The following is a 15,658-nucleotide window of genomic DNA, read 5'->3' as shown; positions in this document are numbered from 1 at the left end:
CAGCTTGCAGTGCCACAGCTGGACAGCTGCACAAGTCTGCAGCACATTTGGGCAAAGATGTGAAGAGGTGCCTTTTAGGACCCTGGGAACTCCGCCAAGGCTCAGGTAGGTCTGTCTCATTCGTCAGCCGGGATTCATTCACTCCCAGGGATGTGTGTGTGTGTGTGTGTGTGTGTGTGTGTGTGTTGTGTGCGCCGAGTGCTTTTCCTTCCCCGCCGCTGGCTGCGAGCCTTCCCAGCAATGGGACTAACGCTGCTCTCCGGGCAATGAGGAGTGCTGGGCAGGGACAGGAACCGCTTTCCTTTCCTCGGGAAGAAAACAAGCTGTGAGGACACCTAAGGATGTGCTGCCCAGATGTGCTGCCCACCTCCACCTTCCTCCTAGGACTCATGTGCTTGACAGCTTTCAGCAACTTTGCCAAGACTTCTGCAGACTTCTCAGGTAGGGAGAAGCTCCGATCCCTCCTATCCCTCCGTGTGCTGCTCGTGCATGGGGGCTCTTATCCCAGTGCTCAGGAGCAGCTCGGGGAAAGGGGATGTGAGCAGATCTGGGATAGTTATGTGGGAAGTAATTTTAATCTTTTAAAAATAAGCCAAAGATGAGAAGTGTCTTCCGTAAGAGGATTTTGAGTTTCTTAAAAGCCTTTCTCAATAATTAGCAGACCTATTTCAAAAGAGTTAGTCTGACTAACTTTGGGAACAAGAGAAACAATAGTGTTAACTTTTGTAAGTTTGTAGCAGGAATGGTATTAACCTGTGTAAGTTTTTAGCAGGTTTTGTGCTGTGTTTCTCACAGGAGTGAAAAGAGGTGGATTAGGAGACTGGGATGGTTTAGGGCGTAAATTAAAGCTAACATAGCAAGTCTGAATTATTTTGTAGTGCGCCAGATTCCCTCATCTTAATATACAGCTCCTGGTTGTTGCAAAAGCCCCTTGAGCTGAGATAAAGGAGGTGCATGCACAGAACAAATTATATTCTGAACCTGTGTTCTCTTAAACTGCAAGAAAAAGTCTCATTTAATAATATCTTCTGAATCTAAAAATGTTGATAGCACTTGTTTGGAGTTGTACACAGCAGGTAAATACCCAGTACTTTCAAAGTCTGGAGCCCCATGTAAGTTTTATAACTTTATAGCTGCACTAGTTGATTTAAAATTATGTTTCTGCTTCTGTTCTTTCTGGATGTGCATGTGGATCTGAGAAAACAACAGATTTCATTTTGCAGCTTCAGCAGGGCTGATCAGTTTGCTTGGGAGTGCCCAGTGAGGGCCACTTTTCTTTTAGGATATTGGTTCTAATTTTGGGTCTTAGTGTGAATAACTAGCCTGGCATACTCTTTAGGGGTGTTTTGCAAAACTCTTGTCATGGATAAGAGCTGCCAATTATAGTTTGCTGATGAAAAAGAGTCATTTGCAAGGGTTGAACCTCACTGGACTTGGGTTTCAACACATCCCAGCACTGCTGCTCACTGCCTGGGAGTGCATGTGTCTGTGTGCTGTGAGAAATTTGTGTTAGAAAGGAGGAGCTTGTGGTGGAGGGTGGGGGAAAGAATATGTATGGTGCTGGAAGTCTTAATGTGAATTGAAGGGGGCTGGCTTGCCTGTGATTCAGTCTCTTTTGGGGGCACATCAGTCCTGGGGGCTCCCATTCAAGGCAGATCTGCCTCTGAATGGAAAGGACTGAGGCATTTCCCTGTTTCTTGTGTGCTTTTATCCTTTTCTTGGCACTGAGCTTTCTCTGTGCTCCTGCTTGCAAGCAAGTTGATTCAGAAGGGGTGCATGGACTAGGCATGATGGGAGCAAAAGCTGCAATGGGGAAAGGAGTTGTCTTTCTGAAATGTAGATAAAGTTTTCCCAGCCAGGCCAAATTGCTAAGTGTTAAAATGTGTCCAGGTGTCCCAGGGCAAAGGTGCTTTACATCATGTTTGTACAACATAGCTGCAACAGTGGAAGGAAATTAGATAGGCTTCAGTGCTGCTGGCAGGAGGACCAGATGCTGTTCTTTTAAAAATGGATAAGAAAGTTGCTGATAACAAAATAATGTTTTCTGTAGCATCCAACTGAACTGTCATGCTTTGGGAGAAGAGGGGTGGCTGGTATCTCTGCATATGTTTGTGGCAAGACTGTACTCTGAAGCAGGGTCTGTAATCCCAGCAGCACAACCTCCCATGAGTTTCCATAACTGTTGAAACCTTCTGCCAGGTCCAACCTATGTTTCCTGATAGCAGGCTTGGCAAATGTCCCCAGTCTCGTTGGACTGACTGTACCTTGCAGGACAGGAAACATGATTTGCTGCAGGAAAGGGCTGTACCCAGTGTGTAGCAGCTCAAATGTAGTTTTGTAAGCTCAGGAGCTGAATACCCACAAGATGATAGGGGGTAGGGAAAAGTACAGCATTTCCCAAATCACACCTTATGCTTTCCCAGCACATTTGCATTCCCTCCAATGCATGAGGTTTTGCACCGTGTGCCTCTCTGAAGGAGCAGCAGCCCAGGTAACTCTTCCTACCTGATGGAGCATCTTGTTTCTCACTGTTATCCCTATGAGTGAATTGTCAGCTGGCTTAAGGAATGCAAGGAGGACATCCTTCTAATATTATTTGACTGTAATTGTTTCTGGCGTGTTATACACTTTTCTATACTTCAGCATGTTCTGAATTCTTCTCTGGCATGACTGGAATTGAGCAGGTAAAAATCTTTGGGGACAATTTATAGCTTTACATGTATGCCATCCCACCTAGAAGTGGTGCATCCAAAACATAAATTGTCTGCACCCCAGGGAGATGAGTGGATTTGTATTGGGTATTACTGCTACGGAATGTAAGGCTTGCTGCGATCCCTCAGAGTTTTCTGCAGCAGTTGGTGCTGCAGAGAGATGACACAGCTCTTTGGGATGTAGAGGCTTTTCCAGCTTGCAAATGAATAGCACTACTGTCCAGAGACAGCAGCTGATGCTCTTTGGGGAAGAATGGGGGCTTAAAACTCAGTCCTGTAGACCTTGTATAGCAGCAAAACCACTCTGGCTTCTCAGCTTGGTTTCACCCAGCATTACCAGGAGGTGCTGCTGTTTGTAATAGGTCATGGTTGTGTGGTGGGGGCCAGAGTTTTTGGATTCAGCCCTGGAGGGAAAAGCTCAGGGATAACCAGTCTTGAGCTCTAAGAGATCATAAGTCAGCAGCACTGACCTGACTCTCATGCTGCAGCTCTACAATAGGGCTGGATAAAAGACTTACCAAGGATTTCAAACCCAACCACATCCCACTGCTCCCAGTACTCTCCACTGCCGGGGTCTTCAAGGGATGTGTCTCTCAGCTGCAGGAAGATTTGATTTTTATGCAGGTCATGGCAAGGCACACCCTGAGAAGGTGGTCAGACATGTGGTTAATTGAGTCTCAGCTCTCACAAGAGAGCACAAGCAGAGCTGGTGGGGATTTCTAATCCCTGAGCACACAGCACACTCCATATCCCTCCTGTTTGAACAGCTCAAATGCCACAACGTGAACATGAGCAGTGCGTGTCCTGCTGGGGACTGGTGCAATCTGAGATGTAAGAATTCAAATTCCTTTTAAGTGAAGTATTTGAACTATGTGAAGAGTTTTGAAGTTGTTTTCTTTAATAGTTCTTTAAACATTGATGTTTGTAGCAGGGTGTGGGGGTAGGAAGCAGATCCTGAGGGAGAAAGTGGACTTATCAGGCACTTTGCAGCCACTTCTTAAGAAGACCTGGACTTTTTCTCTGTGGCTGCTTTTAGAATGGACTCTTGGTTTAATCTCATTCTGTGATCTGTTCTTGTGCTCAGGACTGTTTGAAGACTTAGAACCTGCTGTCTTGATGTGTCACTTTCCCCTAATGTTAAAGGTGATACTTGAGGACTGTGATGAGGTGTGGGGTTAGAATCTGATCTTTTGAATCTCTGTACATTAACCATAAACCTCTGGTGCTAATCTCTGCAGCAGCAATGAATTCTCCAAAATCCTTGCTGTTTGATAAAACTTGACCTTTGTTTTAGTCCCTTTCTAATTTTAGTGAGAGTCTAAGACAGAGCAATACCCTTGGCCCTGCCAGGGGAAGCTGTGCCATAGCTCCTCTGCATGGGCTCTGGGAGGCAGTGATCCATGTGCACTGCACAGGCCTTGCTCCTCAGAGGGACAAAGTTAATGAAAATGGGGCCAAAATTAGGCTTTGGTGCTAACTTTAAATGCAGGCATTGAAAGCTAAGTCAACAGCTATTGCTCATATCCTGTGTGCTCTCTCTGCTCAGCCAAGATGTTCCTGTCTCGGAAGCTAAGTCATGCAAACACATTTTGAATTTTGCTCTGCCCAGTGCTGCCAAGGTGACCATTTAATTTCCAGCTGCATACCTGCAAGGAATTAGTGTTGTTATCCTGCCATGCTCTGATTCTCCTCAAGGATTTTCCCATTCATTAGCTGATTTCAGGCATGTTGGGCAGGAGTGTGGTGGCATCGGATCTATGGGATTGCCACAAGTTTCATGTTAGTGCAGACAGGTACCTCCACTACTGCAGAAAGGGTTGTGAACTCAAGCATTTACAGACATCAGAGAATCCACTGCAAGCACCTAATCCAAAAACTTAGGTTTCTAGGCATGGAAACAGCTTGGCTGGGAGCAAGTGCCTTTTTTTGACACAGGAGAACCCAGCTGAAAGAAAAACCAGCCCTGGTATGCTGCTCCCCTTGGGCCTGCTTTAATGTTTATGTTCTTTGCATTAGATTTTGGCACAAGCTGGATGTGAGCAGCACTTTGCTTAAGGGAGCTGATGTGGCATTGAGCCAGATGAACACAGGTAACTCCCATCCACACCCTGCAGGTGAGCCCTGGGTAGCTTTTGGAACCTCTCCCTGGGGGCCCATCTTGGTTTTGAAAGCATAAAAATTTTTGTTGCTGTTGTTATTATTATTGGTGGTGGTGATTGGTTGTTTTTTTTTCCTTTTCCCCAAGAATATCAGGTTTCAAGTGAAAGCTGCTCTTGCCACCTCCCTGCTAATTGGCTCAGTGTGTTTGTTTGAGTGATGAGGGTTGGAGTTGGGGAGGGGAAAGGCACTTCTCCCTGATTGCATTTAATCAGTCCATAATAAAGGCAATTTGTTTGACAACTCCATTCACCAAATTATCATCAAAATCTACATGCTAACAGGTTCTGAATGCCTAATAGCCCTGAATGGGTCCATGGTGTCAAGGGGGATCCAGGATTTCCATGTGTTGAAGGTTTCAGGCTGTAAAAGAGGGAATTTTCAAGAGAAAGGCAGCCACACTGGAAAATAAATTTTAATTCAGTAATGAGGGTTGAGTTTTTGACCTCAAGGGCAAGCAGACATACTTTAGGCTTTGCTTAAAGCCTGGGCCATGTCCAGGCCACCTCCATACCTTGTCTTAGGGAAGGGCTCCGAGTGATGAGGTAGGATGGACCTCAGGTTGCTGCATAGAGAGGTCCCTGCCCCAGGTGATCTTTTCCTCTTCAGCTGGAGGCTGAATGTGCTACCCCATCCATCCATCCATCCATCCATCCATCCATCCATCCATCCATCCATCCATCCATCCATCCATCCATCCATCCATCCCAGCTGCCTGGGCTGCAGTTTGTCTTACTGAAGGCAAACTGCCTGTGCTGGGGCAGAGAAATTCTCCTTTGCAGAGCTGACAAAATCCAAAACCTCATCAAAGCTGCTTTAAAACCACTTGGCTTCTTCTGATAACGTTCTGGAGATGCGGCTGCATGGGGTGGGAGCTGAAGAGGGGATGACCGTGTCTGGGAGCCATGGCTGAGGGCTTCTCACAGGGGGAAGCTGTAGCTGGGGTTTGTGTCACATATGTCTGTTTGCCAGTGGAAAAGAGTCTAAAGACCTCAGAGAGCTGGGAGATGTTGGAGGAAGAAATCAGTAGGAGTTTGGGTGGGTATCAAGTGCCAGATCTGCTGCTCTTGGGAGAGCAGGAAAAGAATCAGCATAGAGGCTGGGGCTATTTGCATGCCTGAGAGAGTTGTTCTGGTTTATCAGCAGGGATGCAGCTTCATGTTATCAACAAAACCATGTTATCCACACCAAATACCATTTTAAGCAATGATACAGGTTTCTGTCCACCTCTGTATGGAGGCATGCTCCAGAAAACACTGTGGCTTTCCCAACAGTTGTGATGAAAATGCTGTGAGGGAGGACTCTGTGCCTGCTGATTGTAAAAATATTCAGCATTTACTTTTACTGACAGCTGAGGGGAGCAAATTGAGCTGCAGGATGACAAACACGTGCTTCCAATTCCTTATGTTTGTAGTCCTGGGCAGTCACCAGGGGCACTGCTGTTACTGCTGCAAAAACACAGCTGCTGGCTGGTGTTTGTGGAGCCAGGGAAAGGAGACACAGTCTGGGAGGGATGGATGGGGCTGCTGTGGGTGCCAGGATGTCTCATGAGGGGTCTCTGTGAAACCTCATGTAGGCAGTGACTCCATGCTCAAGAGCCATGTGTGTGCATCTGGCTCCTGTGATGTGGAAATCCTCTGGTTTGGCCATCACAGCTGGCAGCAGGAGCCAAGGGACCTCAGGGATCCCAACATCTGGGTGATGACTGGCAATATTTATATTGTATCTACTAATTGCAGGAGCCTAGAAAATGATGAAGAATTTTGTTAGTACCAGGAAGACTTTATTTAACTAGTAGTAACAAAAAAAGGAAAAAAATAATCTGCTGTGGTAGTTTTAATAACTTCAGAGTATCCCAGTATCCCACTAGATGCACAGACAATTTGAGGAAATGGTCCTTGCAGCATTCTTCCTATGTCTGTGTGTTATCAGGGATACAAATGCTGCAGAATTAAAGAAAGCAACTGTTTATATCCTCAGGTAAAATTTTTCCCTGACTTAAGGCACTGTGAAAGCAGATTTTATATGCCACAAATTTTATATTTTTAGTTTGGTCAACTAAAAATAAAAAAGTGAGAATTTTGACATTCTTTTTTCGACTGAGATACTTAGAAGCTAAACTCACAATTTCATCTGGGGGATGGGGAGAATAAGCTTAGTCTCTGCAGGAGGAGAAAAACTGTGTATTTATGCTTGGCACTGTGCTGATCCTTTGTTGATGCTAATTTAAACACAGCCTGATCTCCCAAAGGGCTCAGTGTTCAGAGCTGAAGATTGGCCTGGGCTGTGTTTAGGTGGGTGTGCAGTGATTTAGTTGGCCAACACCAGGGCTGTTTACATGTCTTATTTGAGACTGGCTGCTTGTGCTTGGCATGTTTGTGCAGGTAGAGATTGAACTTTCTGTTTTCTATTCCAAAATAGCAATCCCAATCCCTGGGGGTGGGGGGACGGACCATTTAAAGCAGCTACCCATTTTGTTTTGGTTTTTTGTACTCTTGTAATTTCTTTATACAGGTACCCAAGAGTTTCACAGATTGTGTCCCTTGAAAGGCATGTGACTGCCTGCAGGAAGAGAGCCAATGTGCCCCTCAAAGTGGTTGAGGGGATTTTTTGGTCAGGATGTTTTGGTACAATACTACAAGGCTCCTTGTGTCCTTGCCAGTGCTGTGCCTCATTGATCCAGCATTGCTGCTGTCTGGGATTTTTGTGTTCTTTCCAAAAGGCAGCCATGGGCCAAAATCTGCTCAGCTATGAGGCAGCTTTGCTGGCTTGCCAAGAGCTGTGCAGAATGAACAGAAGCACAGAAGTTAATCCCAACTCATCTTCTTGCAGATTAAAACTAGTGTAGGAGTAATAATTAGGAACATGCTTAAGAGAGCTGCTTGGGTTACCTGTTATTATTATTTATTTACTTTTCTGCTTCTTTTGCCCAAGGATGGATGGTGAATTGTGACTCTTTCAGCCTGGGTTTGGGCTAATCCAAATATGCCTGGCTCAGCTCACTGACTGAGGGTATGAACTCATTTGTAGTAATTAAAACTGTGAATGTCTCCTCTTTCAGTGTGTGCAGTGCCTGGCTGCCTGGAGCTCAGTGTGTCTCTTCTCACATCAGAGAGACAATGATGAGTTGGTAGTTCTGGGTTGCACAGGAAAATAAATCTTGGCTGAGTCTTTTCAGATATACTCTGTGCTCTTGAATTGTGGTGTCAGTGTTATTGGGGCTCCTTTGGATGCTGAGGCTTGCTGTTCAATAATCCCTCTTGGATCCATCTGGATTCTTGCATGAAGATGGAGCAGTGTGTGTGTGAGCTGCAGTTTGGCCAAACCCTCTGAGAGCTCAGGTGTCAGAAGTGTGTTTGAATGAACAGATGCATGTAGGTGCTGCTGAGGAATTTGCAGTAGATGTTGTCCAAGCACTTTAGTTGTGGCAGGCAGGGGAGCTCACATCCAGCTCCCTGTTGGCAAAGTATCTCACATTCTTAACAAAGAGGAAGAAAGATTTAAAAATATATTTTCTTTTTTTCTAATGTTATATTTAGAGAAGGCCTAGAGACCTAGAAGAGATTCCTCAGCCATTTACAATCAAAAAACTTCACTGTGTACTTTTGTGCACCAACTTTTGACCTGATATCAATACACTGTTTGCCAGAAGAGGGATTTTTTCACTCCCCCAGCAGCCCATAAAAGAATCAGAATCCTCAGGGTGTGAGAGGGAGCTGACTTCAGGTGAAATAGACAAAATCCTTGACAAACTGGGTACCTGATGGTGTTGCTTCTCAAGAAGGGGCCATTCAGACCACCTACTCTGAGACCCCCAGTGTGCATGTGTTATTTTATTTTCATCTGCTATCAGATGCCTGTGGTTTTGCTGCTATGATATTATCAACATGTGTTGTATCAGCCTCAAGGGTTTAAAGTGGGCTTTTACTCCCATTAGTAAATATGAAAACAAACACAGCAGTGTGGGGATTTTCTGCTAATGTTTCCTCTGTGATTTCTGTATCATACTGTGGCTGGTGTTGAAATTAAGGGTGCTCTACAGCAGGTGCAATTCCTGACATTAGTTTCCCATGTTTGCTGTATTATGCAAAGGCTTTTGGCTCACACGCTCTTCCTAAAAGTTGTGGTGGGCCAAGAGTGCAGACACTTGGTGCAATTAAAGTGATAGGTGGTAACTTGAGCTCCTGTGGCTGGGTTATGGATTATTGTTTTGGGCCTCAGTCTTTGGGAAATCTCCTCCCTCTGTGGTCTGTGTGGGGCCTGTACATGCAGTGCTGCTGTGGCCCTGGGTGCCCACAGGATGCTATGGGACAAAATTCTGCCGTTCGGTTTGGAAGAAGGTTAGCTTTTGTGTGAAACATTTGAATAACAGTATTATTATTCAATCAAACATTTGGAAGTTAAGAAATGTTAAAATTAAGGTAGTCTTAACTGCTTGAGTCCAGCCCTTTGGGTGTTTAGGTTACTCTCTAATGAGAACATTCTTTTTCTCTAATTCCTTGGGATTCCTATGTTGTCCAGGGCACGGAACAGTGGCCTTAAAATTGCTTTCTTTATTCTTCTGTTCTTTATAGCCCTGGGGCCTTATTTCCTGTATGTTTAATGGTATTTAAATCCTATTATGTTATTTAAACACTATTCTGCTTGTTGTGAGGGATGTACTTACAGGGATGTACTTACCCTTCTGGAAGGAGTCTGGAATGTTACCTGCATTGCACACATAAGGATCCAACGCAGAGAGATTGGCATCAGGAGCTCAAACTGCCCAATATTTCAGAGATTGTTTAGTATCCACCTTCTTCTCCAGGAGCAGCCCCTTATCTATTCTCTTAAGCTGTGGTAAACAGGAAGAAATGTACTCAGTACACAGTTCCTTCTCCAATATTATGTTATCTGTGTGCAAATGGATGGCACAGGTTAAAATGGACATTTCAGTTGCCAAGTCAAGTGCACAGAACTGAGTGTTGTGGGTTAACACTTGTAGGCAGCCAAGCACTGCCCAGCTGCTTGCTTGCCTCCACTTCCTACCTCCAAGTAGGACAGGGGAAGAGGGAAGACTAAAAGCAACAAAACTCATGGAATGACATAAAAAATAGTGAAAGAGAAGTGGATGAAATAAAAAAAAAAAAAAAAGCAAAATAAGTGATGCAAAGGCATCACCACTGCTTCCCACAGGCAGACTGATGCTCAGTCAGTTTTTGCTCTAAGCTGATTTACCCCACTCCACTCTGTTTTATTGCTGAACATGACACTACATGGCATGGGAGATCTCTTTGCTTGGCTGGGGTCACCTGCCTGGCTGTATCCCTCCCAAAATCTTGTGCACCCTATAATCTATTTGCTGGGAGGGCAGAGTGAGGGACAGACAAGGTGCTGATGCAGTGCAAAAGCTCTTCAGCAATAGCTAAAACATTAATATATCATCAGTAATGTTTTGGCTGTGGATCCAAAGCACAGCACTGTACAAACTGCTACAAAAAATTAACTCCATCACAGCCAGACACAGTACACTAAGGAAAGGGCAACATTACACCTGTATTTTATGTGTAATATGAGCTAGAGGTTGATATTATAGGAAACCTTCAGCTGGCTGATATGATCTGAGCCATAAAGTGCAGTTGTGAGAAGGGTCTTGTTTTGCATAGTTTTGGTTGAGGTTTCCTTTTTTTCTTTTTCCTCTATTTTTTTTTTTCCCTAGAGCAGTCATCCTTTGAGGGTACTTTTAGGATGAGATAAGAGTTCTTAAAATTGAGTTACAAATCTGGGGTCAGTCCTTGAAACACATTCTAAAAGATCTTTTAAAATGAGTTTTGAAGACATTTCCCCCTCCAAATAGTTTTTTTTTTTTTTGCTTGCTTCTGTTCCTCCATAAAAGAAGAAAAAAAAAGTTTGTGTGTCTATTCAAAGGCACAAATAAAGATCCTGCAGTGCAAGTGATATTGCTAAAAATAGATCCTCTGGGATTTGTTGAGTTTATTTCTCTCTGGATTTTTATTGTGTGGGTAACCCCTTGGAAACCGAGGTTGTTGATCTGACTGTTTCCAAAGCATGCCCCTCTCTTCATGTATCCTTTGTGCAGGGGCCACTTCTGTTGTGTTAACACCCTTTGCTTCCTGGTTTATGTGCTCATCTGAATTCCAGCTGAAAGAGGTTCCAGCCTTGTAAAAGTGAGTGTGGCGAGGCTGTGGCTTGCGGTGGTGCCGGAGCGCGCACATCTGTGACCCACGCTGTGCTCACATGCTCCTGCATTGTTGGCCTCACAATAAAGGAGAGAGCTGGGGTTTTGTTCAGCTAAACAACTTGGATGGAATGGGTTGTATGGGAAAAAGAATAGAAGAAGCTTGGCTGTTATTTGCCATAATGTTCTTTGTTTTAGCTGCAGTGTGGGGGATGCAGCACTCCCAGAAGAGGATGGCCTCTATAGCAGCCAAGGGGAGCTGATAGGTTGGAGAGGGATGCAGAGAGATGTTCAGCAAGAGGGGGTGAAGCATTTTTCTGATTTGGATTTGCTTGTCTTTAGCTGACAGCCCCAGGCTTTCACTTTGGCTTTACTACAGGAGCAGAGACTGCTGTACCAATAAGTTGGAGTATTAATGTGTTTGGTGCCATTTGCCCTGGGTTTGGTGCAGAGTTACTATGCACAGATAGTAGTTAGTGCATTTGGCAATGGTACAGCCCAGGGGCTGGACTGTAAAGGTCTATCAGCAGCTGCAGGAAACTCAATGCTTGGTGTCAGACAATCAATTCTTCTTGCTGGATAAATGAAAATCTCTTTATCTCTCTTTTCATAAACATTGTCCATATAATTGGAGGGCAAGGTTCAAGTTCAAACTGATAAGATTATTTTGCTTCCCTAAGCTCTGTGACAATGGTCCCCTTGGTAAATTAAGCCATAGATCTCCTTTTGCTGTAATGGGAACCAATCTCATTAGAAACAGAGCTGGATTAGTGATGAGTCCAACCTCCCATACAGATACACATTCTGACCCCAGCAGGCCTGAAGTGCCTTTTGTTCACTCAGCCTCCTGTGTATTTTCCCAGCGCTCCTGCATCTGTGTGATGGAGCTGAGGGTGATTATTTCTGCTCAAGCAAAGCCTGCTGAGGGTGGAAAACAAGCTGATTGGTCAGCATGGTATCAGAATAGGAATGATAAGGTGTTTTTAAAATGTTTATCTTGATTTAAGTCATGGGAGTACAAGACTGATTAAGTTGCCTGTTACAGGGTATTGAAGATTAAAGGCCAATTGTCACTGCTTTGACCTGTGAGGAAGATGATCCTTTTCTGCCTCTCAGCACTGCTGTCATCTACCCATCAGAAAATCTGAATCTATTCACACCAGCCTCCCCAACATCTGAACACAGGAAACTCTTTTTTGGGGACAAAGAAAGACAAACCTTTTCACCTCTGACCTGTGTTTGTTCTGTCTGTCCTTCTTCATGCCAGTTTTGACTCCTGAGGGATTGTTTGCAGCCATGTCCAAGCTGCTTTATCAAGGAGGTGGGACTGTCAGTCCTGAGCTGGCTCTGGACACCAGTGCCAGCAAGAGAGCAGCATGGCTGTGCCTACAGCAGCCTCCTGGGCAGATGTTGTGGCTCAGGAGCAGTGCTGAGCTCTGGCGGTGCTGTGCTGGGATCCACTAACTCTAGTGAGTGGAACTCTATCTAGTCTGTCTATCTATCTATCTATCTATCTATCTATCTATCTATCTATCTATCTATCTATCTATCTATCTTATCAACAATTTTTCCTTTTGCTAAGGGTCCTTAGCTCTGGGAGATTAGAGGTGCAGCCCTGGCTGATTACAGCTGTTCCCATGAGATGGAGCCTTGCTAAGGATGCTAAGAGGGGTAAATCCCACTGCTTCCTGGGTTAAAAGCCATTTTCTGATCCTTAAGGAAATCCTTATGCCCTTACATCTCTCTTAGATCCTACTTTTCTGATCTTGGAGGTATTGCCAGGAGCTTGATTCCTGGATGGAAGTTTGTGCTTGAAGCAATCTGGCAAGGAGGGCAGACTGTGAGTGTGATATTTGAAATTGGCACCAATGGAAAAATGAGCCTGATCTGTTATTGTAGTAACTATTTGCTATTGATTGGCCAGGGGGCTGATGCTGAAGTGGAGGAGAGTCCTGACTTGGTGAGTAATTCACTAAAAATCAGTGGGCCTATTAACATGAGGGAAAGTTGGCTTCTCTATATGCCCACTCCTGATGGGTACAAATGGGTACAAAGTGTTTGTTTGTTTTTTTTTTTTTTTTTTTATATTATTCTTATTAAGTGTGATTTTCAAGAACAAGGGTTAACCAGGTTAACTAGCACTGCTAAGCTGTAGTCTGTGTCTCACCAGCCAGACTGCAAACAGAAACAGCTCTGTTTTCTGCTCTTGTTACATTTCTGGATTTATTTTGAGATTTCTCAGAAAGATCAGAACAATGAAACACCCTTTGACAATAGCAATCTCTTTTCTCCGTGATGCAGCCTGAGGAAGCATTCAGACCCTTTCCTTCTGGGATTGCTCATTTCCTCTTTTTTTTTCTCCTGAAATAAAAACAATACTCTCCCAAAAGCACAACTTCTGCAGTGCTCTGGCAGAGCCAGCCTCTGTCACTCCATCAGGGAGGCATCAGATGGGACATTGTCTTCTGTTTTCCCCCTCTAAGCTGCAGCTCAGGGACAACAAATCACAGCAAAAAAACCTCCACCAAAAATAAAGCAAAAAACCCCAAACTACTCCCTTTTCATATATTGTTTAAGGGCTGTCAAAAATAGTAACTAATGCCCACCCTGAATTTCTCTCAGTCTTTTTGCCAAAGTTTCCATCCTTTATGTGCACAAAGGGGAATGAGGCGTGTGGGAAAGAAATCACATGCAGTGAAATGAAATATCATCAAGTCACTTGGAGCCACAATCCTTGGGTGTCCTGAAGTCTGAGGCTGCAGCCCCAAGCCTGATTCAAGTGTGAGAGGAGCCTGTGATTAAAGAGACTGTCACAAAACTCCTGTCCCTGCAGACACAGCCCTGAAGCTCACTGTGAGAGCTTGAGATCTGTGGGACTCTGCCTCTGTTTTCATGCCTGTCCCTTTTCATTACATGATTCCTAATTGTCTCCATATGTCTTTCACTGTAGCTTGAGTTTTTGCTGGTTTTCTTGGAGCCCATATTCCACAGTTACCTGAATTGTGGTGACTTCTAAATAGTTTGGGGGCTGAGAAAACCTCTCAGACTGATGGTGGCTGCCTGCCTATGCCAGGCAGATGTGGCTGGTGGGAGCATTTTCTTGTCAGCTTGGCCTGATGATGGGCTGTGCTACCTTTTCTGTTGTCCCCAGGCATTTCTGGTGGAGGTGGTAGAGCATTAAACTCTTCTACTACTTTTTTTCACCACTGCAGCTGTGTCCACCCTCTTCTGCTCTCCAGTACAGTATCAGAATTATTTTGGTTCAAACTTTATTTTTGTCTTATTAAGGACTAAATCAGCCTGACCCACCCTGATCCCTAGGGGACACCTTGTCACAGCCTTTCAGTAGTTGTAGGGGACTTAAAGACAGAGAGAGAGTTTTTGCCAAGACCTGCAGTGACAGGACAAGAGGTAGTGGTTTTAAACTGAAATGTTTAGATTAGACATAAGAGAGAAATTTTTTATGATCAGTGTAGTGAGACATTGGAACAGGTTGCCTGGAGAAGCTGTGTGTGCCCCCATCCCTGTTCAAGATTATGATGGAGAGGGCTTTAGGCAATCTGCTCTGGTGAAAAATGTTTGGGGGAGTTTGACTAGGTGGTCTTTGAAGATCCCTTCAAACCCAAATTATTCTGTGATTCTAAGATTTCAGAATTCTGTTTAAACTCAGACTTGTTCCTTTTTGCAAAACTTTTCTGTTGGTTGATAACCACTTTTCTTCTGTAGGGTTAGAGAGGGCTGCAGGATGCTGTAGTACTCTGGGTGAGAAGGTATTACCCTTGTATCCATGCCTGTTGGATGTGGAATTGCCTTATAAAGCCCTCCTCAGCCTTGTCAATATTGGTGGATTAGTGCAGAGCTGCATTTCTGTCTCTGCTGGCCAAAGCTAGAGAATGCTGCATGGGGAGGGAGGCTGGCCAGATGCCTCGTCCCTTGTTTCAGGGCCTTTGTGGCCCAATTCCTGGTATAGTTTTCTGAAGAACATCAGAGCTGCCTCTGTCCCAGCTGTGTGTCATTGGCACTACAACAGCACTGATGGATGGGGAGAGAGATCACGCCTTTTCCTCAACACCTGGGCTGGTGGTGGTGGAGCAGGAGGGAGGTCAACACCCTCTTCTGCTCTGAAGGAGTAGGGGCAATCACTTCATTTAGGGTTTTTCCCACTGGTGACAAAGAGTCTGATTTGCATTGTGGAGAAGCTGACATGTAGATGGTGTCTGGCTCATTTGATAAGAGAACTCATCTGTGCTCCAGCCCCTGTGAGATGTGCAATGAGGGCATGAAGTTTTCTTGGACATTAGGCATGGGGAAGGAACAATTATCACAGAAATGTGGTGGGAAATGTCTGTCTGATGGTGTGTTTAAACAGAGAGTGAAGATGCACAAAATTGTCAGACAGAGGTGAAAATTTAGTCTCCCAGACTCTTCTCCATCTTAATCTTGCCTGGCTATGTGAGGGGAGGACCCAGGCTTCCTGCTGCCCCGGCACAAGCAGAGCTTGCTGTATTTTCAACACTCTGAGGAAGGATGTTTTTTTATCAATCTGATGGCCTGATCATACTAGTACTTCACTGATAAATAATTATTGGTGTTAATGAGGCTTTTAGGATTG

The 15,658-nt window shown here is 44.6% G+C and overlaps 1 protein-coding gene across 1 annotated transcript in view; it reads left to right on the top strand.

Annotated features, from left to right (window-relative positions):
* The first annotated feature begins 341 nt into the window (after positions 1 to 341).
* Positions 342 to 15,658, top strand: part of LOC118685121 (protein eva-1 homolog C-like) — a 204,692-nt gene continuing 189,375 nt past the window's right edge. The window contains exon 1 of the mRNA XM_036380534.2: positions 342 to 441. Coding sequence (XP_036236427.1) covers positions 342 to 441 — 100 coding nt within the window. The remainder of the gene's footprint in view (positions 442 to 15,658) is intronic.

Source organism: Molothrus ater, chromosome 3 (assembly GCF_012460135.2).
Source record: "Molothrus ater isolate BHLD 08-10-18 breed brown headed cowbird chromosome 3, BPBGC_Mater_1.1, whole genome shotgun sequence".
NCBI classification, from domain to species: domain Eukaryota; kingdom Metazoa; phylum Chordata; class Aves; order Passeriformes; family Icteridae; genus Molothrus; species Molothrus ater.
This window is presented reverse-complemented; position numbering and strand designations above follow the sequence as displayed.